This window comes from Ostrea edulis, chromosome 5 (assembly GCF_947568905.1).
Source record: "Ostrea edulis chromosome 5, xbOstEdul1.1, whole genome shotgun sequence".
Lineage (NCBI taxonomy): Eukaryota > Metazoa > Mollusca > Bivalvia > Ostreida > Ostreidae > Ostrea > Ostrea edulis.
This window is the reverse complement of record NC_079168.1, coordinates 16,729,589-16,753,587: the sequence shown is the minus strand read 5'-3', so window position 1 is coordinate 16,753,587 and position 23,999 is coordinate 16,729,589. Positions and strand designations below refer to the sequence as shown.

At 34.9% G+C, this 23,999-nt stretch overlaps 2 protein-coding genes across 2 annotated transcripts in view; one reads left to right on the top strand and one right to left on the bottom strand.

Annotated features, from left to right (window-relative positions):
* Positions 1 to 915: 915 nt before the first annotated feature.
* Positions 916 to 19,145, bottom strand: LOC125650238 (serine/threonine-protein kinase RIO2-like). Its single transcript, XM_048878361.2, has 10 exons — positions 19,013 to 19,145; positions 14,799 to 14,943; positions 14,409 to 14,522; positions 12,127 to 12,181; positions 11,391 to 11,511; positions 11,010 to 11,098; positions 7,843 to 8,034; positions 6,969 to 7,061; positions 3,959 to 4,031; positions 916 to 1,736 (listed from the first exon to the last, which is right to left on the bottom strand). Exons 1-10 carry the CDS (start codon positions 19,076 to 19,078, stop codon positions 1,140 to 1,142), a joined length of 1,545 nt encoding a protein of 514 aa, XP_048734318.2. The 5' UTR covers positions 19,079 to 19,145; the 3' UTR covers positions 916 to 1,139.
* Positions 19,146 to 19,545: 400 nt separating this feature from the next.
* The window catches only part of LOC125650522 (serine incorporator 5-like), a 32,617-nt gene continuing 28,163 nt past the window's right edge, over positions 19,546 to 23,999 (top strand). The window contains exon 1 of the mRNA XM_056166813.1: positions 19,546 to 19,686. Within this exon, the coding sequence (XP_056022788.1) occupies positions 19,663 to 19,686 (24 nt within the window). The 5' untranslated portion in view covers positions 19,546 to 19,662. The remainder of the gene's footprint in view (positions 19,687 to 23,999) is intronic.

Sequence of the window (23,999 nt, the reverse complement as noted above, 5' to 3'; positions counted from 1 at the left end):
TTAAAAAAAAGAAACAAAAAACTGGGATCACGAAGAAGCAATATATATCGTTTTGACTGAATGCTGGTTGTCAGAGGAAATAACAAGCAATTTCTTTGGAACATATAAAAGCGAAGGCGATAAACCCCTTGTATGTAGATGTACATGTAGTACACTATTTGAACAATAAATTCTGTATATACACACAATATTCATCAAAATATCTTTTTAAAAAAATCAATGATATATGGTATTCTTTTTATTTCGCGCACCCAATTTAATGCGCATTAGTTTACTTTGCATTACCGCTGTTTGAATCTGCATAAGTTTCTCTTTGCATTCACATGGAGCTAATGCGAAGTAAATTTTAATTCGAGATAAATTAATGAGCATTAAATTGCTGGGTGAACACAATTCAGATTTAAAGCGCATTAACTTGCGTTTAATGCGAATTAAATTCTTCATGTAAATGAGGCATAAAATCACATCTTTGCTTACACATTTGGTATTGCTAACTAAAATACCATGCTCCCATGAAATTGTCATTGTCCCACGAGTTCATTGTGCTGTCAATGCAATTGTCATTTCCATATTGTGATGCAACATAATAGTGAAGAATTTCCTCTAGATACCAGTAATTGACCTTTGAAAATCAAATAGGAATATCTTCATATCCAAAAATGATTACCAACTTTTCTTGGATTGATATATGGATGGAGCTCAGCTTTGTAACAATAAATACATTGTACATGTACGATGTTTCTGGGATTGATAAACCCTCTGAGCAGTTTCCTGTGCAAACTTGCGTAACAAATTTGCCTACACACTAGTACCCGTTATCAGATATCAATCCACTGTCAACACTAGAGTTTCTCTGAGCACCCAAGAACTGAATGTACATTATGTATCACAAAAACAGGTCAAAGAAACAACACATTTATCCTATTTCATTGATTTAATATTGACAGTTACACCTATCACAGCATAATAATGTAATTACTGGTGTGTTTTTTTAAATTAAAAAGAAAATCCTATTTACTTTAAAGAATAGGGCTATATCAGTACTCTACATACCAACTTGAGTTGAAATTATAGTAACTGTCTCAAAGAAAATTATCCCCCCCCCCCCCCTGCATTGTTAAAAGAACTTCACATCAATATTAATACCAGCCAGCATCCACACTCTGCTTGATATCTTGGGAAATGTCCCTCTGTTTCTTGGTAATTATTGCAGACTCTCCACTCTTTCGTATCCTCCTAGCTTCCTTTACAGCAGCTTTCTTTTTCATCTGTTGTTTTACTTTCTCTTTGACAAGTCTAGGGTCCATACTACTTGTTGTACTGGCAACACTAACACTTGTACTGTCTAGATGTTTCCTTCTGTGTAAATTGGTGTGTGTGAGGCTTTCTTCATTTCTGAACGGTCTCAAAGTCCTATTTTGATCACGTAGGTCCTCAAGGTCTTCCTCGTCACTACCACTCACACTGTCCTCATCTTTGGCACTGACAACATTACCAATCACTCTGTCATTTCCACCTTCTGAATTATCATCAGTGTGACCTGTTGCTGACATGTCGCTTACAGGAGGATTTAATCTATCCTCAGCAGGAGCTGTCGTCAGCTCTTGTGACACTTGTTCTGTCTCATCTAAATCATTGTCAGCATCATCAGAGTCCTCTGCATCATCAGAGTCCTCATCTGAATCCACTGTTTTGGGATTTTCAGGTCCTCCTCTGATGTTATATTCCTCAGCAGCCTGGAAAAATAATTTGATCGTAGAAGAAACATCAAATTGACAAAAGATTACATTTATATTGTACCAAAAATTTCTAAACATCTGGTTATTAAAACCTCAGATTCTTCAGCTGTCAACCACAACAAAAGGCTCATGGACATTAACGGTCACCCGAGTCTCGTACAAAATTCAAAGTCTTGATTTTGATGTTGCACTGTACGCATCTTTCAAACTCTTTATATTGTATTCTAAATTGAATTTCAATTCTCTTCCGTTTCTTAACAAAAATATTATGTCTTGGATAAATATATCTGAATTTTATCACTGTGACCGAATGACCATGGATTAAGGTCACAACACATTGCAAGGTCATGAACAATCTTTGTACCAAATATGAGCTTCTACCGTATTTCTGTTACAAAATTATGACTTCCAATAAATACAGTTGACTCTCAAAAACTCAAGAGTTCCCAGGACTACTTGTAATTAAACTTCAAAAGTTCCAAGTTTTTGAGAGTTGGGAAATCAGCACTTTGATCAACCAGTTTTAAGTTTACACAATGTGAATACAATAAAGTATGATTATTGATTATAGTGAACCTCCGGGGCCATTGAAAAGCAGTTTGTTATGACCAAACTTCTTTTTTTCCAATGTGATAAAAATTTCACTATTTTCCTCTCATGGTGGAATAAATATCACTGTGCTGTATTAAACATGAATTCATTATAAGCATGTTTTTCTGTATAATTCTGTTGATATTGTATCAGGATGGTATTTCTAACATTGATAATTTTCGTTTTCACCCCCAAGTAATATATTTAATCCTAAAACTTTTATTCAATCTGAAATACGTGTATGAATAAAGCCGTTGGATCATGTTTTGGTAACAATGGCGATCTCTCAGGTATGGTCCATATAATGGTAATTAAGGCATGGGTGCCATTAATTAGCACTTTGAGGTATCCAGAGAAAATTTCAGAGGATTGTATATAACAAAACTTAAAGATCAGAAGTAAATTTGCTTAATTATATAAGGAAAAATCAGCACCAGAAGGTCACTGTAAGAGACTGAGAACTTCAAGACATCTAAGTATGAGCCAACAAGAATCACCTGTACTCTTAACCAGTGACATTCACCTCTGCAAACTGACTATCATCCCAAGTTAAAACAGTCCAGTCATAAAAGAACCATTGTGCTAAGTATAAATTGTATGAGCTTATATCTACCTATCTACATAGACAACCCTTGTGCTAAGTATAAATTGTATGAGCTTATATCTACCTATCTACATAGACAACCCTTGTGCTAAGTACAAATTGTATGAGCTTATATCTACCTATCTACATAGACAACCCTTGTGCTAAGTACAAATTGTATGAGCTTATATCTACCTATCTACATAGACAACCCTTGTGCTAAGTATAAATTGTATGAGCTTATATCTACCTATCTACATAGACAACCCTTGTGCTAAGTACAAATTGTATGAGCTTATATCTACATTGTACATTCCAATGTTTTTACCTTGATATCTCTACAAATTGTAATGATAGCCATTTTCTCATGAAGGCACTGCAGTTGTATACAATGTGCATATGCATACAGATAAATATTATACATCTATTTTTACGGCAAGGAATTTGGACAGAAATGGAAAATAACCTTTGTTTTTGAAAATATATGACAGTATGATCTGCAGCACTCAATGCTGGCATGCTTTTCTTGAAGTGTTAACTTGCTTCACGAAGTATGCCGGCATAAAGCTTAATAATTCATACATTCATGTATTTTCAAAAATGATATTTACTTCTTAAATATCTCTTTACTCCAAAGATACGGTCTAAACAAAAAGTAGGATGGAAGGACTGCAGATAAACAGGCACACAAATATTGCGATTCCTGTATACCGTGAACTTCATTATGGACCTAGTTTGTCTTCTTGAAGTTGAAGACAATTTTTTTTTATAAACTGCACAGTCAATTTTGGCCATGCCATCCAGCCCCTAGGGAGACAGGAGCCATGGAATTCATTCATAACATTTGTCCCCCTTACCCCATTGATGCTACATGCCAATTATGGCAAAAATTGGTTGAATAGCCTCTATGAAGTGAGAGAAAAATCCAATGTCAACAAGCAACACACACACTTACAGACTAAAACAGATCAAAGTAAATCCACTGAAGCCTCAAAAATTGAGGAAGATGTTTACGGAGAAATATGATTAACAATCTGTACTTTACCTCATCAAATGTTTGTGCCATTTCTTTTGTAAAACCACTAGCTGATACTTCCACATCTAAGTCATCATCTCTTCTACAAAATCAAGGTACATTTACTTGCAGATGAATTCAAACACAAGAGGCCCATGGGTAAAAGCCAAATCAACTCCACAGATAATAAAATTTTAACAACCTTTGATTTCAAATACTAATATGACATGAACTTTACAATTGAAATCTAGTAAATTAATAGTTTTGCTAATTATAGAGATATAATATAGAAAAATGTTTTCATTGTGATTTGAAAAACTGCCGACTTTGCATTCACAAGATTTTTAAAATCTCAATCCTAGGAAAGGGGGGGGGGGGGGGGGGGGCATTTATACCCTATAGTCCTCACCTTGAGTGCCATAGAAGGTTCATTTTGAAGAAACAATTGACCCAAACATGATTCAAACTTGCATACAAATGCATTAATTAGGGCTGAAACGAAACGCCCCCCTTCACGATATGATACATATTGCAATACTTATGCCATGATTCAATACTTTTAATACGATACAATTTACAGAAGAAACCAATCAGAACATCGAAGAAAAATTTATTACCAAGATTCACATTCATAATTTTAAAAGCAAAATGTTTCCAAATTGCCAAACGGTAAGATGCATGTTGGCTCTGTAGTTTAAACTGATGAATTTCATTATTATTATTTTTAAGACTCAAAGTAAACAACAGTCTGAACGTTATTTGACACTATTTTGTCCCTCATTACAGGTCGAACCTGATGTATTTTACTGAACCAATTTGTAATAAACGTATCGAACCGAAAATCGAGGCAATGAATCGAACATTGAATCGAGCGTTGATATTGAACAGTTTTGATATTTCAGTGAATCGTTTCAGCCATAGCATCAATGTAAACACAATTGAGAAAATTTGAATTAAACTGACAATACATAAGAATGCTTTCAATTTCATATGACTGTTTTGGAAAAGATGAGGCCTTATACTAAGCATATGGACAATTACTAATTGTTCCAACATGAATCTACACTATATGATGATATTACTTCCAAAGGTTTGCAATTCTAGATCCAGTGGTTCAAGAGTTTGTTTTAAATTAAGCTTACCTTCTCCTTACTTTCTAATTATTTTCCTTTTACATTGCCCTAGATTTGCACAAACTTGAAAACCCTTTACCTAAGAATGCTTTTTTGCCAATTTTGTTTGAAATTGGCCCAGTGGTTTTTGAAAAGATTTGTAAAATGCAACATCCAGTTTTCATGACTCTCAATATAATATCTATCTTTTATTGAGAGTGTGGCCCTTCATTTGATAAAACTTTAATGCCCGTATACCCAAGGATACTTTGTGCTGAGTTTGGTATAAATTGGCCCAATGGCTCCTGAGATTTTTAAAATGTAACATTCAGTTATTCATAATTCTCAATTAGAATCTACACATATCTCCCTTTAGAAGAGATTATGGCATTCATTTGAATACCCTCCACCTACAAAAGTCAGACAGAGACAACTGAGAAATAAATGAAAATTGATAAATGTGAAAAGTTAACACTGATGCCAACAACGGACAAATTGATCACTTCAGGTGAGCTAATGATGGAAAGCCTTCATTTCTGATCTCTTCATTCTGCACTAGCCAAGGGATTCTGATTGGATACTCTCCTTACAAAGTTAAAACTTTTGGCCCATCAAGTCAGGATTGTTTGTTACATGATTAGCATACTTTAAAATATTCAACCAATGAAAAATCTTTGTGCAGAAAGATGATAGGCAAAGGTTTGTGAGGAGGAGAGTGGATAAGTCATGATTTGTAAGGAGAGTGGATTAGCCAAGATTTGTGAGGAGAGTGGATAAGCCACGATTTGTGAGGAGAGTGGATTACCCAAGCAAGTTGAAGATTTGTGAGGAGAGTGGATTAGCCATGATTTGTGAGGAGAGTGAATAAGCCATGATTTGTGAGGAGAGTGGATAAGCCAAGATTTGTGAGGAGAGTGGATAAGCCATGATTTGTGAGGAGAGTGGATAAGCCGAGATTTGTGAGGAGAGTGGATAAGCCAAGATTTGTGAGGAGAGTGGATTAGCCAAACTTTGTGAGGAGAGTTGATAAGCCAAGATTTGTGAGGAAAGTGGATAAGCCAAGGTTTGTGAGGAGAGTGGATAAGCCAAGATTTGTGAGGAGAGTGGATAAGCCATGATTTGTGAGGAGAGTGGATTACCCAAGTAAGTTGAAGATTTGTGAGGAGAGTGGATTAGCCATGATTTGTGAGGAGAGTGGATTAGCCATGATTTGTGAGGAGAGTGGATAAGCCAAGATTTGTGAGGAGAGTGGATAAGCCAAAATTTGTGAGGAGAGTGGATAAGCCGAGATTTGTGAGGAGAGTGGATTAGCCAAACTTTGTGAGGAGAGTTGATAAGCCAAGATTTGTGAGGAAAGTGGATAAGCCAAGGTTTGTGAGGAGAGTGGATAAGCCAAGATTTGTGAGGAGAGTGGATAAGCCGAGATTTGTGAGGAGAGTGGATAAGCCAAGATTGTGAGGAGAGTGGATTAGCCAAACTTTGTGAGGAGAGTTGATAAGCCGAGATTTGTGAGGAGAGTGGATAAGCCAAGATTTGTGAGGAGAGTGGATAAGCCAAGATTTGTGAGGAAAGTGGATAAGCCAAGGTTTGTGAGGAGAGTGGATAAGCCAAGATTTGTGAGGAGAGTGGATAAGCCGAGATTTGTGAGGAGAGTGGATAAGCCAAGATTGTGAGGAGAGTGGATTAGCCAAACTTTGTGAGGAGAGTTGATAAGCCAAGATTTGTGAGGACAGTTGATAAGCCAAGATTTGTGAGGAAAGTGGATAAGCCAAGGTTTGTGAGGAGTTTTGTTTGACAACTAAAGTTCAATCCACTTTGATTTTTCTGCTAAGAAATCAGTATAAAATTAACACTACATATAATGAGAAAATATACTGTACCTCAAATCAGAAAATTAACACTACACATTATGAGAAAATATACTGTACCTCAAATCAGAAAATTTTGGATGACGTTCACTCTCATAATGGAATCTTCTCACAAAAAAATCTCTGATACAATTCACGTCTCTGTCAAAATACCTGTTACAAATAAAGAGAAAGAGAAATGTACTGATTAAATCCATATGGCAATGAAAAAAATATTCAGCATCTTCATTTCATAACATGATGTGTTTGTAAAGGCAGCAAAGTACATGTAACTCTGGGGACCCAAAGAAAGGTCTTGTCATAAGGAATACACATGTGAAATATGAAAGCCTTAGCACTAACCGTTCAAAAGTTATGGCCAAGGTTAAAGTTTTTCAAAAGTATTGCAATGGTCAGGAGGTCAAAAACATTTGCAGATAGCTACCCAAAGAAAGGTCCTCTTACAAGGAATACACGTGAAATGTGAAATCCCTATACTGGGAGGGCATGAGCTCAAGCCCCGCTCATGTCCAGACGTAAACATAGATAGTTGTTGTTCCTTCATCAAATGCTCAACATTTAGCAGCGAGAATCACGGATCATCAGATTTGACCTTTAAAATGGAGATTCCGAGTCAGTCACTGCAGGTGTTGGCACGTTAAAGAACCCTCCATGCTATGACCCTGACCACTAAGCATAGGTCTAAATTTGTGATATTTCAACTGCAGCTGGTAGTGTCTCGGTATGGGTGTAAAACAAACAACCATATCTCAAACATCGATATCTCGAATACCAAGGATACAAATGTATGTCTTTATGTATTTTAACATCAATATCTTAAACCCTTGGATATCCCAATGATTTCTCTTGGCCCAAATGAGTTCTTGATAACAAGGTTTGACTGTATATGCCCCCGAATCTCAGATTATGGGGGCATAAAAAAAATAAAACCTACCATTCTGCATTTAGATGAGATGTGGAAATCATTTGTGGAAAATCAATCATGGTAACATGTCCATCATCATCAATCATCAAATTAAACTCATTGAAATCCCCATGGATTACCCCACAGTTCCCCAGTCTCACAATCAGTTCCATACAGTCATGGTACATTTGAGCTGGGTCAGCCACACTCTTAACGTTGCACCTGAAATGTTTTATAGCAAATAATTTTACAATTGTACATTGGTTTCAACTATCTCCACACACTTATAATAACTCTGCTTAAAGAAGATGTGTTGGTAAAACACCGATTCCCAGTATGGTAGCCATGTTGATAATGGCCAAGGTAAAAAAAAATAATTCAAAAGTAGGTCAAACCCCAAGGTCAAGGTCATGAGATCAAAAACTTTGGTACCAAAAGATAGGTCTTGTCATAAGGAATACACATGTGAAATACTGTAAAAAAAGAAAATTTGGCACATACACATCTTTAACAGCACAATGCAAGTGCTAAGACATTGGCGCAAATAAATTTTAGTGCACTTGCAATTGGTTGCAAAATACATTTGGTGCAAATTTTTTGGTTTACTTTTTCTCCTTGACAAGTCAAATGTACACATTCAGTAGCTTCCAATCCATTTCTAACTTGGGTACTTGGATTTAGTTTAACTTGTAAAAAAGAATTCAAAGGTGCATTGAAAAAGGAATTTCAAGTTTGAAATGCTGATTCCATTCATGGCAAGTTGACAGAAGAAGGTGGTACCGACAAAGCAGACGATAGTTTGTCTAAAACTCTCCATCCTCAAGCCAGTCCATACCATGTGCATTCAATGAAATCAAGGCAGAAAAGATTTGTTGATACAAGAGGCCCAAGGGCTACATTGCTCACCTCAGTTACCTTGGCCCATATCTGAAGATTTTCCATATATATTTGCATGTAAAACCTTAATCCGTATATTGTGGCCCCAACCTACCCCTGGAGGCCATGATTTTTACAAACTTGAATCTGCACTATGTCAGGAAGCTTTCATGTAAATCTCAGCTCCTCTGGCCCATTGGTTCTTGAGAGGATGATTTTAAAAGGTTTTTTCTATTTATTCCCAATTTCCCATGTAAGACTTTGATCCCCTATTGTGGCCCCAAACTACCCTCGGGGGCCATGATTTGAACAAACTTGAATCTGCACTATGTCAGGAAGCTTTCATGTAAATCTCAGCTCTTCTGGCTCATTGGCTCTTGAGAAGAAGATTTTTAAAGATTTTCCCTATATATTTCTATGTAAAACTTTGATCCCCTATTGTGGCCCCAACCTACCACCGGGGACCATAATTTGGTCAAACTTGAATCTGCACTATGTCAGGAAGCTTTCATGTAAATCTCAGCTCTTCTGGCTCATTGGTTCTTGATAAGAATATTTTTAAATTACCCTACCCTATTTTTGCATTTTTGTGATTATCTCCCCTTTGAAGGGGGCATGGCCCTTCATTTGAGAAAACTTGAAAGCCCTTTATCAAGGATGCTTTTGGCCAAGTTTGGTTATAATTGGCCGAGTGGTTCTTGAGAAGAAGATGAAAATGTGAAAAGTTTACAACGACACCAAGACCGACAGACAACAGACAAATTTTGATCAGAAAAGCTCACTTGAGCCTTTGGCTCAGGTGAGTTAAAAAGTTGGGTGAGAACATAAGAATTCTAATTGAGTTCAAGTACTTTTATGTACCTTATTCTATTGCAGACTTTTAATAAATGATGATAAAGTTTTTATCTCTATATATTTACAAACTTTAATATTTTACACAAATTAGTCGGGGGTACAGATGTTTATTTGATGTATACTCTATTAAACACTTATGGTATACACCCTTTAGAAGTCGATGCATGATTCGCAATATAAATCCTTAACGAAATCATCAACGTTTTAGGAATACACAACACGAAGATGACACATGACTTTCTTTCAGTTTTACCTCATCATCTTTAACAAGTTGGCTATGTGTAACTCAACAAATTTCCATCATGATTTCCATTGATAGTACATTTCCAATGATATGTCTATGTCATTTTTACATGCATTTGCTAATACGAAGACAAAATGCAGTTATGAAAATACAAGCATCGAAATGAAAATGACAATTTTTGTATCATGTTAATTTTTCCCATCAATTTGTATCGGTAATTATAAAATAAATAATGTATTGAACTTTTGATAACTCGAGAAATAGAAAGAAAAGGATATTTCAAATTGTGCGCTGACTTTGGACCTTGCTGACAGTCATTATTTTTAAAGAGATCGAATGTGAAAAGTCTTAAAGGCGTCCAAAGGCGTCTCCATGCAAATCATGGTAGGTGTCCAAAGGCATTATTATGAAGGAAAGGAATAAACCAAGAACTATGGGTCGGCACAATCACACAATGGAATTAATGCTACATCATGATTATTGCATATGTGTATTAATTCCACTAATTGTAACCAATTTCTTATTAGGAAACTTTTAAATGATTATGTTATGTATGTATTTCATGCAATGCTTGATTTATTCAGAAAATTTTTGCTGGAACCAAAGTGCCAGAATTACCGAGGCTCGGCTGTGAACATGATGCTTTTAAAGTTTACCCTTGCCTACAGAACTATCTTCTGAAGGAAAGAAAAAAGGATACTTTTTTAAATGAGTATGATTGAATATATAAAATTTTACTTCAATTTCCATGCCATTTGTTCTATACACAATTTCTGGACAGATGTTTATATTGTTTAGAAATACATGTACCACATGTACTCACCTACATGTATAAGTAAGATTTTTGGGTGTTAAATTTAAACTAAAAAGCCCTATATCCAACTTAAAGGTAAGCCCTACTGCCAAAGAAATACAGTCATTCTTCCACAATTGCCAAGCAATTACATGTATTCATTGGAATTTAGCCATGCCCAACTGAATATATTAAATGGCCTAAAACACAGTGTACCAAGTTTAGCTGAAAATGGTAAAGCAGTATTTGAGAAGTGGAAAAATATGTGAATAAATCAAGAGAAATACAAAAGATGATAAAAAAAGTTTGGTCTGGTTATCTTTTGTCTTCCACTAAAAAGATGAGCATTGTTCAAAGTACTTTGATATCAGCTCTAACGATGAAAATGTAAGTATTTTACACCCATTGTATATAAGATTCAATACTAACAAGGGGTAGCCACTGATGAGCTCCATTACCACTGCATGTCTGTTAAAGTCAATTGGTTTGGGAACTGGAAACTTTCTGTCATACAGCGCCTGGAGAGAAATTCTGAAGAGTTTAGTCCATGAGACATCTTTACTTCAATAGTTTTCAATTTCTTTAATGAATCTTGACTATGTAAAAGAAATATTCTGATTTGTGTATAGAAATCAAGATACAAGAACATTGTACGATACTTTTTATTTCACCTATATATCTTAATTTACAGATGTTCAGACACTAGACAGTACTCAGTAAAATTTTGAAACGAAACAAACGGGTCTGTCAAACAGACGTAAAGCAAGGAGATATTAATAGTTATTTAACTGACAAATGTGAAATCGTTACCTTCATGTAAGCATATTCCTTCATTGCAGCAAGACGTGAAAGATAGAGCCAGGACACATTATTCCTGTGTTTGTGATAATCTCGTTTGTTTTTTAGCTGTCGGAAGGAGGTTCTTCCTAACCTGATAAATGCACAAAATAGAGACCTCACACTGAGCAGAAGACTACTAAACTATTCCAAAGTGATAGTCTGCTTTTAACTTTTATTGATTTTGTTGATCTCAAATTGCTTAGCATACAAAAAAAAAACTATCAGTATAATCTTGTCAAACTAATTGAATTCAGCCTCTTGAAAATCCACTCCATAAACTCTGCATATGCAGTTTCATGTAAAATTAGATTGTAAATCTTGCGAATAAACTTGAAATGATTTATTTCATCATTCATAGATGTTAAATTTTTAATTTTACGCCCTTCAAATTGTGAAAATCACATTGGCAGTATTGAGTAAACCACTGACTGTCTGATTGGTCTTCCCTTAGATCCACTATCCAATCAGAATCAGTCTGCGTAACACATGTAAAATAATTTGCTTAAAACAATGGCACTGACAATCAGTAAAATTTGCACTTGTGTTATCATGGACAATCTTGTTTGTTTGATTTTTAAATACCTCAATGTCTTAATAACTCAAATGTTTTCTCTCACAAGTTGATATGAAATTAATCAATTACCTACCAATTATACATGTGTTTTAAGTATGCAGGGCTGTATGAGTCTGAAACATATACCACTACCTGTGAAGTTTTAATGCATATTGATGATCTTCTGCATCTGCTATAATGTAAATATCTGCAAAATAGAGAGGAATGTTTAAAATTACACGAATAAAAAAAAAAAATCTATCTTCAATTTCTTTTTATTTCAACAAGGGTCCCACGGGCCTTATCGGTCACCTGAGTATTAGTTTAAAGTATCACTAGTTCCAAGGCTATGAAATCTTGAAAAAAAATTCCTGTTCTGGATATCAGCAAAAGTACACATATAAAACAAGATGTTTTCTTAAAACTTAAAACCCTGGAGATGCAAAATTCACAATTTTGGTACATTCTTTTCTGCTTTTTCTAATCATGCATTTAGTTTTTATACCATATATCAGCAAACTTCTAGGAGTCTTGCAATTGATAAAATCACTATAATAATTTTGGCTCCACCCTGGAACCAAATACTTACCCCCTAGGATCATAAAATTTACAATTTTGGTAAAGGACTACTTAATCCTTCTAAATCTATAAAGTTTCAAATTAGTATCAATAACATTAAAGAAAACATTTAAATGCTTTACACATATACACTATATATATTTACATTTACTCTTTAATCCTGTGATAAAATGCATTAGAGAATTTTGAATGATATTTGCCTATAACTGCAAAGACCGAATCACTATAAATCTGTTTGGCACATGAACACTGTCGAGCATGTCGTCTGCATCTCAGCCCACAGGAACACTTCAACCAGTGATTTTGTAACAATAATGGTAGAGGTCTTGTACCATACAACTTAATAATAGAATTATTATTCCCCCTTATAGGGGTGGTATGGTAGAGGACTCCTACTATTATTATTACAGACAAACGTGCTCGACCACATGTGTGCTGAATGAAAACAAAGATTTGTTGTCCATTCCCGTCTCATTCGATGTCAGATATGTTGATCTTACCTCTAATAAGTGGTCAATATCACCAAACAAAAACAAGAAATTAATCCAAGTGCAGGATTTTCAACATTCTTCTTTTAGTAATTGTACTTTCAATTTCGCAAAGTGACAACATGGCCGACTAACACCTATAGTGACTATACCTACGCTGTTTACAATTGGATAGACTGGAACTGTTTAAACCCAGTTGAGATTGTAAACTTTGTAAATAAGTTGATTATTATTTATCAAAAATCAATTAAAAAATTGGACTATCAAATTTTTTCAGCATTGCGCACTCTTTTCTCTTACGTTATGACATCACATTTTGCTTTCCACGGCTGTTCTGTTAATTGCTACTTACCCAAAGAATTAGGCAGGAGATTTGAGATATATGTGAAAAATGCACACATTAAAAAAGGTTTTTAAAATGTAAATATAAGCAATGAATTATCATTTTTTGAAAGATGTAGTCCCATAACTGCAGTGGTGTGTGCAAAACATAGTAGTGTTAAATCTAGGATCTAGTGAGGGCACACATATCTTATTTCAAAAGGGCACGTTTCGTCGCGACAATACAATTTCGGGGCACTTTCATTGTATCATACTATGATAGTAATAGATTGATCATTTAGCCTCTTTAAAAGTTATACCTGCTGCCTTGATTTTAAACTTTTCAATCAACCTTATGAAATAAAGAATAATTGTTTATATTAACAGATATTTTAAAAAAAATTATAGAGAAAAAAGGGCATGGCGCAGTTAAAAAGGGCATGGTGCCAGCCAAAAAGGGCATGGCACAGCGCCATGATAGATTTAACACTAACAAAGTTAGCGCGTTATTCAATTAGTATATACACACCATTGCATTTATGAGACTACATCTTTCAAAAAAAAAAAATTCATTGCTTAAATATACCAAGTTTGACCCTGCCCTGGAGTAGAACCTCTACCTTGGGGATCATGAAATTTACAATTTTAATAGAGGCCTTCCTCCTCTACATAACTTGCATTTAGTTTTTCTTACATGTGTGCAGTTGTAGAGATTTTTGTAAATGGTTCGTTCCAGAGAAGAAGCTTAATATGTTCAAAAGTTTACAGACAACCGACAGGCAAACATGGAGAGCAATAGGTCACTTGGATGACTTAAGGTACCTACAGATACTTGGACTGAGATATGTAAAATATTCATTTAATTTTATTTGTTGTGCATTTAACATTAATTTGGTAGTGGATTCAATTGAATTTACCGACTTTTAATTTTAAGTATTTTTGAAAGCTTGCCTTTCCCCTTAAAAAAAAATCAACATCTAGTGCCAATGGTCTCTTTTTCATTGAGAGCTCTTCATGTGAAATAAATGAAGGTATCTCAGAAATTACCTGACTCTTTGCCCACACCGATCTGGTTTCCAAGAGAGTAAATAACGTCTCTGTTGGCTAGAGCTTTTAGTGCCAAATAGTCATAGCCCGATACTGTTAATCTGTATCCCTCAACTGCAACAAAGTACACAAATACTACACATACATTATTACCAAAAATAAAATGTGTAAATGAAATCTTTAAATGAACTTTCTGTTTAGTATGTATTCTAAAAATCTCTGGAATCAGCTGACGATGCTCTGGTGTAACTGATAGCAACCAAGAACTATTTATCATAGCAGGTAAATTGCACAATCATAATTTTGTTGTTTTTAAAAAGAAAAACATTATATTCTAAATCATCTTTTTTGCAATCAAAGTAATGAATCAACAACAGTAAAGTTTCTTACATCTTTGGCCACTACGTTCATAAGCCACAAGTCTGTGTTTGTTAAGCTCTCTGAGAACCTTGTGACAGCCACCACCATGAAGATGTGCTATGGAAGCCACCAATGGGGAAGGAACAAGCTCGTGGTTTTTCATACCCATCTCAACCTACAGCAATGTTTATCCATGTAAATGACAACATGTTGGCTGTCAGTGCCTCTAAACACACCTCTCACAATCAGTTAAAGTACATGTAACAGAAATTTCTGGTAAATGACCACATTCAACTGGCATGTTTCACAAGTCATTAGTGATAATTGTATACTACATTTCCTTTATATAAAAAACCCACATGAAAATCAAGTATCTACAGTTAATTCTTGAATTATCGCCACTCCATTCATTGCCATTTTCGTTATAACGCCGCATTTTTCTAAGAACGTTTTTCCTATTTCTTAAATTTCTTGTTAAAACACCAAATTTGCCATGGTGTTTTTACTACAAAAGTCTCTTTCAAAGTGTTCATTATCTTGATAAACCACCATGGGTACACGTGGTCAGTGATGCAGAGAATTGGTCTTTATCAATCACAGGTGTCCACCTGGACAGAAAGATCCAAGTCTTTAAATAAACAAGATAATTACTTAATATGAACTGTAGTCTTGTTGTTTTTACATTCATAAAAAAAGTATTTCAGTTTAGCTATGGCTTCGTCACAGAATACTGTAAATGTATTACATTTGGCTGTGTATTCTATTTAGCGCCTTTGGTGGAACGCAGCTTCCGCTAAATCAAGTACATCGCTAAATGCCATCCGTAAATCTAGATGTTTAAAGTAATTCAGGAATGCGCTAAATTTTTGAAAAAACGATTTCCGCCAAATATCGTACACGCCAAATATAATACGTTTACAGTAGGTTTCTGTTGAATTTCAAAGAAAACAAGAGATGTTTGTAAAACATATAATAATGCCCCCCATGGTGCAAAATTGAAAAGGGTTATACACAGGCATAATTTAATTGATAGTAAAATCACCATTTCAAAATAATGAGCAGACAATATCTTCCTATGTCAGGAGGGGATTGACCATGTGACCTAAAAATCAATAGGGGTCATTTACTCCTTATGCTATACCAGTGTACCAAGTTTGATGTTAATCAAGCAAACTCTTCTTAAAATATAGGAGACAATATATTACTATGTCCAGTTTAACCCTTGACCATGGCATGTGATCTAAAAATCAATAGATGTATCAGTGTACCAAGTTTGATGTCTGTCAAGCAAAGGGTTCTCAAGATATTAAGTGGACAGTATATTCCTATGTCCAGTTTGACCCTTGACTTGACCTTTGACCATGTGACCTCAAAATCAATAGGGGTCGTCTTTTCCTGAAGATGTACCAGTGTACCAAGTTTGATGTCTGTCAAGCAAAGGGTTCTCAGATATTGAGCGGACAGTATCCTTGTATGTTCAGAGTAGATTGACCCTTGACCTTTGACTTTTTTTTTTACCAGAAAAACAATAGGGTTCCTCTTCTACTTATAAACAACCCACATATGAAATATCATTACAATCAAGTAAATGGTTTTCAGATATTGAGTGGACAATATGTGGTCTACATACTGACTGACAGGTGCAAAGCAATATGCCCCTCTTCTTTGAAGGAAATAAGCAAATCATTACTAACTATAGCTGCAGAACTCAGGGCTTGACACTAAGGCACGTCCAACTGACCGAGTCTACTAAATGATAGGTAAGGTCGGGTAAAATGTCGATTTACTAGTCCGACTGGTTATGTTTAAAAAATAAACAAATTTAAGAAAATCATAAGATATTTTTTTTTTTTTAAAAACTGTAAAGAGTTTGCAAGCAATTTTGAACTGCATGATGACATAATCTCTATTTTTAGTTCTAATAAGTCGCGGTCGGAAGTTATGTTCTACGACATCTACACAATGTTAATGTGTGTAGAGTTATGTTTTGGTTCAATAGAATTATTGAATTCATTTTCATTAAAAAAAAAAACAGTTCATTTGAAATGAATATAAGAAAGTGTTTATCAAATTAATGAATTACGTCGTAAACAACAATTTTTCGATGTTTACATATGTGCGGGAATGTCTATATTCAAATACGAATTCTTGTCCTCAAGGAAACAAAAGATGTCCCAAGAAAGAGAAAAAAAGGAAAACTTTGGGAAGAAACAAAGCAGGGCTTATGAAATAGAAATTTAAAAAAAATATTGAGGTCATTTTATTCTAAATGGAATAAAGAATTTATGTGCCGGTAAGAATTTAAAGAAACCGAAAATATGTTTGAAAGTAAAAGCATCAAATTGTATGACGAGACTAAAGATTTTTTTGAGACAATTAAATGCATTTTGGTTCAACTTATCATTTGTCATTTAAATTAAGTATTTAGATATGGAGAATCATCAGATTTTTTCTGGAAAGTTGGTCAGGGCTAGTGGATGTAAAGTCAGGTCCAGCAAAAATCATTTGAAGTAGCCCGATTGGTCTAGTGCTCAAAAAAGTTAATATCAAACCCTGGAACTGTAGCTCTCTGAAAAAATATTTTGACATAACAGAGAGCTACAGATCCACCCCTTATAAAAACCTTCAATTTACAGCACACAAAAAGCTGCACACGGTTGAGGCCTTATATATCTTTGTATTCTTGAGTTGCTGTCTCATAAATTTAATATAAAAAAATTCCTTACATATTTTCCTACTATACTTGTGTCTAAACATACCTTCAAATATTCATTAAAGCCCCATACGACCTGAAAACTCCCAGCTTCAAATGATTTCGTTTGTTGACGTAGCCATGTTGATACTTGATAAACTAACAAATTTTTTTTTCTCCAGGAGAACTTGTACCCAGATTTTTATATAGAAATGAAAAAAAAAATTTCTCCAGGAGAATTCGTACCCAGATTTTTAGGACAGAAATGACAAAGTTTTTCTCCAGCAGAACTCGTACCCAGATTTATCAAATAAAATGACGAAGTTTTTTCTCCTGGAGAACTCGTACCCAGATTATCATAATAAAATTCTCTAGGAGAACTCGTACCCAGATTTTCATAATAAAATTGACAAAGTTTTTCTCCAGGAGAACTCGTACCCAGATATTGATGAGTACGACTTCTCTTGGAGAAGTCGTACCCGGGTACTCTTAACCAAATTTCTGAGTAAGAGTTCTCCTGGGTACGAGTTCTCCAGGAGTGCGTTCAAGATCACCGTTCTTCGTACGAGTACAAATTCCTGTCAATCCTGGAGAACTCGTACCAGAAGAACTCTTACTCCTGGAGAGTGCGTTCGAGGTCGCCGTTCCCGTTGTTCTCGTGCTCCGTTCTTGGAGTTTCGAACGACGAGAACATGTCATGTGCGCACGAACGTGTTCTTCGACCACACTACCTACAGAGGTGGTGTAAGTTCTTGCACCTCGGGTTGTGTACTCGGTGTTCCGGATCGACAGCAGTGTTTTCCCTAAGAACCGGCCGCCGGCCAAATTGACCATTTCAAACGATTTTCTGGCCGGTTCAAATATAAAAAATCAAAAAATAATATGTTGTCAATTTCAGTGATGTTGATTTACACGATCGATCTTTGCAAAGAATGTATGCGGTAGCAATTGGTTGGCTATAAATATCTTTCATATTTCTTCCTTGTTTATGTTTTTATCGAGAGCTTTTTGAAACGGCGATTTTGATTGGACGATATTTTAAACTCTCACCTTGCGCGTGAGAAGCACATGGCAGTGAAAAATAATGAAGCGTCGAATGAATACATTACATGATTTCTTCCAGTCAAAACATCGCAAAGGTGTGTATTTAACACCACTGTGACTAACTTGTCTGAGGTAAAAATGTTCAACCCTTTGGTATATATTTAAAAATGTAGGTTAAAAAGTGGCATATGAACAAGGGTCATTTTGCCCCCTGAAATGCCTCAGAATGCAGGATTTTGCGTCTAATTTTCCAAAATTTCCATACCCCCCCCCCCCCCCCCCGGCCTGTTACAATTCTAAATGGGCCTGTTCAAATGAAATGAATGGAAAACACTGGACAGGAATTTGTACTCATACGAAGAACGACGATCTCGAACGCACTCCAGAAGTCGCTGAGATTACCCCCCCCCCCCCCCCCCCCCCCCCCTTTTCACCAATACCTTCTTTACCTTTCCCCGGTGTGTATGATCCTTTACTAACGATTAAGACTAAAATAAACAAGTCTTACCGATGTAAGTACTCTAAAATCTTCCTTCGATAAGTATCGAAGCATTGTCACGTTTAATTTGCCCATTTTGATCAATATTGCTTTGATGACAGTCGAATCAACGTGCTCTTTCCACTTAGTCTAAATACCCGCTGGAAGGCTATATGCCTTGTTGAATGTAAAAACATTCAAACAAACAAATTAAAAAACACCAAACAAAGTATAACATCATTATATTTATTGTTTGGGGGTATTATATATCATAAAATTTCAATTCAAACTACTATTCTAATTAAAGGAGACTTGTGTTATGTGTCTAAATGTTTTTATCAAAACAACAAATCATAGTGTGATCTTGGTCTATATCTCAGTATACAGCAGTTTGAAGATATATTTAGTCAACTTGACAGTAAAGATATATAGTATTTTTATAAAACTTTGGAAAAATAGCTATGTCTTCATAAATTCATATTGTTTTATTCTTAAGTTGTTATTTGGTCAATTAGTCCTACCACTAGCTCAATCTTGATCATCAAGACGCAATCGCAATTCGCAGTGCGTCCGGATGATTGAGACTTACATTCGGAAGGCCTCGGGAACTTGGCTAATATAAAAATTCCATTATTATTGTTTTGAATTAGTAATCATAGTACTGACACTGCTGCGTTGAAATGGGTGGATGCTGTTCAGCACAGGTATATATGCCTTATGTTTATTAATAAAACTTCATATAATGAATGAACAACGATTTTCCCATTCATTCGCTGTCATTAAATTTACATTACTTTTGATTAAGTCACTAAATTTAGATTTGCGAAACCGTAAACACTAAACGGGATTTTAAATCAAACAGAAAATTAAATTTCAGCATCTCTCTCATGAATCTACGTTGTTGTTATGTCTTACTGTTTTTGTAGCACAAGTCTTTCATGTTTTAAATTCTCCAAGCCAATCTTTTTTCAGCTGCTAGACCATCCCATTTTTTCTGACTTAATTTGTATGGAGCTCCAAATTAACATAAACTCAAATAATTAAAGATATCTTTAATTATTTGAAGATATCATCAATTCATTTGATGCGCACAACGATTTAATTAAAGATCTCTTCTGATATCTTCAATTCTGAATTATTGCGTGCATTAATTGAATTCATGAAAGCATTAATTCTTCAGCTGAATTGATGCGTGCTTTTTTTTAATTAATGATCTCTTCAAATGAATTAATGCGCGCTACAATTCAATTGAAGAGAGAAATAATTGATATAATGCGTGCATTAAATCAATTGATGAGAGCAATAATTGAATTGACAGTGTGCGAAACTAACTTTAAAGTCCTATAGACTTTCGGTCCATAGTCATTTTATTTCCTATAGACCACAACAAATTCCTATAGACCGAAATTTATCGTGCAATATTCAATGTTATTTAAAAATAAATAATAGACACAAATTCGGTTTGGTAATTTGTTCATAGTTTAATTATATTCTTTTTCAAATTCATGCACGTCAAGCTTTTCAATTAGAATTTTGTTTTCTTTTTCATTTTGTTCCAGCTCAGTTTCACTGCCTGATTCTTCATCTAAGTCACATTTACTATGTTTCATTTTCTCATGATTTTCTGCGACTTTAGCCTTACTGGAACTAATTATTGTCCTGACCGCTTTCTGTTTGATTCAAGTGCGTGCACCTTCCACATATTTTTAAAACCGTTCAAAAAGGACATTCCGAATTTGCATGAAAATGACGTACATTGAAGTAAATATCAAATTGACACCCCTTGATGCACACATTAATTCATTTGATGAGAGCAATAATTCTTTTAGAGAGAGCAACTATAATATGTTGACGGTGCTTCATGTTTAGTTTTCTCCCAGGGTTTTATATTAAAAATCATTAAAAGATGTATAGGCCTATACATTAACGCATTCCAATATAATGATAAATTAAATAAATCGATAAATTCAACTATTGGGCATTTTACATATATGCGCGGATCACCCCCACTCACCACCATGCGCTCCTATCTAATTTTTATTCAAATGAAATTCATATGATAATCCCCTTGTACATGTAGCAATGGTATGTTCCAAAAGAGAAAATTAGAACAATTTTTATAATATTGTACAGTATACATAATCCTAGTTAACACAATGATGAAATATTTCAGCATTCACATATAATTATTGAATAAAATTGCAACATATTTAAGTCCCTCTCCACTGTTGTTTTAAGGATATATTAATTAAGATTATTCACAAAACCAGAATTAATTTATGATTTTTCAGTCTTTAATAGCAAGTGTCATGGTTGGTTATCATGGGGGGGGGGGGGGGGGGGGGGGTCATCGTGGTTTGCATTACCGGACATGTTAATTAAAAGGAAATGGATTCACAGAAGCTCTTATTATTTTTAGTCGCGAAAAAAATAATAATAATAAAAAACATGTTTTCAATCCGACCAAATTCCATAGATATTTTGTGAAATTTTAAATAGCACTAATTCAGTACCTGTGTTCCTTCCCATATTCTAACAATTTAACCTTTTGCCTTGTTAGAATAATAAATTCCCATTGAGAATTTAGTATTTTAATCAGATTTGTGGTTTGCAGTCGATTATACACATTTTGTATTCAATGCCATATTAAATGTTTACGTATATTCAATATTGTCCTGGTAGTTTTACAAATGGAAATAACAAGTACATATTTAGATCCGCCACTGTCAGTCTTATTATGACGTACGTCAAAACGTAGACATGACGTCACACATCATCTTAACCTGCCTTTCATAAAAATTGCACTTCGCTAAACATTTCGCCTAATGGTGCACTGAATTTTGAAGCTAGGGGGCCACAAGATTAGGATGATAACCCACGTAAGTTCACAATCATATTCCAAGGTGCGACTTTGCGAGATCTCCGCCATTTTTGATAAGGGACTTCTGGAATCGGCGTAAAAAAATTTTCCTTGTTAGAGGTTTAGATTTAGCTCGGATTATTTCCCGTGCTCTAGTCATTAGAACTCGCAGTACGAGCCAGCGCTTCAAAGCGCTGGCTCGCTGCACTTGCTATAATTAAAGATATCTTCAATTCAACATATCCACAGTTGAATTAATGATCTCTTTAATTGAATTGTTGCTCTCTTTAAAATAATTGATGTGTGCATTTATTCCTTATACAAAAGCATTGTAAATAATTAAAGATATCTTATTTAAATCAGATCTGAAATAAACCTCAAACAAAAACATTTTTTGTTGTTTGATTATTTTTATGCATTTTTACCATTTTAATTTACTATGAATGAGTTTTCCTAATTCGAGGAAAATGTCGGTAATTTTTCCCAATTCCAAAGTAGGGGTGGTAGTTTGAAAAACATAAAAAAATCACTGTCAATAATTGATTTAATGCACGCATTAATTCAATTAAAGAGAGCAATAATAGAATTGATGATATCTTCAAATAATTGAAGATATCTTCAATTATTTGAGTTTATGTTAATTTGGCGTTCCATAAATTTGAGGGTGCAAGTGCAGTACTACTATATTAAAAACTTAAACTATAAAGAAATATTGGTTTATTTTGCAATATGTTGACGGAACTACTGTAACATTGAGAGCAAACACAGCTATATATATATATGAGCGAATTCAGAAATTTTCCCCAGGGGAGTGGGTTTCACCCCATGCATTTTTAGGGATCCAATCACAAAAAGTCGGCAGTTTTATCTGCAATGTAAACAACAACTACTGAGCTTCGCAATATATAAGCCTTCTTATGTCAGTACATAGCCTCTCCACAGCAAGTCCTACGCAATGCCTCCTCGTGGGAGCAGATGGATACTGGGCACCACTTGACCCCAGACTGACTTCACAAGGGCAAATGGTTGGCTAGGTTTGCCATTAATCTCCTTAGAGAAGGAAAACTGATTCCAAACCAGGCAGATGGAGCTTGTGAGCATTGGAATGTAGTTGTCTAAGGAAAAGAGACCGCTACAGAAAACCCTTGGTCCTTCAGGTTAGGACTTGGGTCTGGGTTGCAGGCTATGCGAAAGACGTTGGACTTGACCGATGTGCAGTGCCTCAGGTCCGATGCGTCATTTTTTTTTACACCAGACAAGAATGTCCGATGTCTCAGTGTCTGGTTTTGAGCTTGGCTATTTTGACGCAGAGTCATTTAAATGTTTGTTATAAGTAAAAAATATTGCACAAATCCAAATACGTAAATGAATGTGATTAAAACCGTCTAAAGTATTATGCAGGAGCGATCCCTGGTATAGTATTACTAGTATAATAAATAAGATTTCCTTGGTTCTGCATTTTCACGTGTTTCTCTTTTTAGCTCTTCTGACGTGCGGTGTGCGTCAACTTTTTGGAAAAAGGGCTATATCTCAAGAACCCCTTAGTCAATTTTTGTCAAATTTGTCACAGGGTATCATTGGCCCTAGGGTTGTGACCCTTTAACAAGGGGAGATAATTAGGAAAATGCAAACAAAAGTAGTGGTTGCTAAAAAAATCTTCTCAAGAACCACTGGGAAAATTATCACCAAACTTATGCATAAGGATGAGGATAGGTTGTAGATAAAAAAAAATTGTTCAAGGCATCATTCTGGGGCAAATGTTGTGGTCTCAAGGTCACTTCAAAGTTGACCTTAAATTTTGTTTTGTTAAAACTTTGATATTTTGCTTAGTATAAGGACTAGGATCATAAAATTTTGTCAGTTGATGCATCTTAGGACCTAATATCATGTTGTCTCATAAGTAGGTCATGGTGACCTACTTTTTGAATTTCGCAGGTAATTATTATTAAATGGATTTTGATGCATATCTTGGACACTTTTGAGCCTATGATCATCAAAAGTTGTCAGTTGATGGATCATGGGACCATGAACTGTATCATGTGAAAAGTATGTCACCATGACCTACTTTCTGAATTTTATGGCTAATCATTTATGAATAAATTTTAGGTTGTTATTTCAGATACTGAGAGGTTTAGAATCATCAAACCTTGTAAGTTG

Bases quoted from the DNA above. Each gene is read 5' to 3' on its own strand.
- LOC125650238 (XM_048878361.2), bottom strand. From the start codon at position 19,078: ATGGGCAAATTAAACGTGACAATGCTTCGATACTTATCGAAGGAAGAT. The intron at 11,099-11,390 runs GTAACGATTTCA...ATTTCTCTCCAG, and splicing joins AGGAATATGCTTACATGAAG to GCGCTGTATGACAGAAAGTT. The intron at 8,035-11,009 runs GTTAGTATTGAA...AAAACATTTCAG, and splicing joins CTCATCAGTGGCTACCCCTT to GTGCAACGTTAAGAGTGTGG.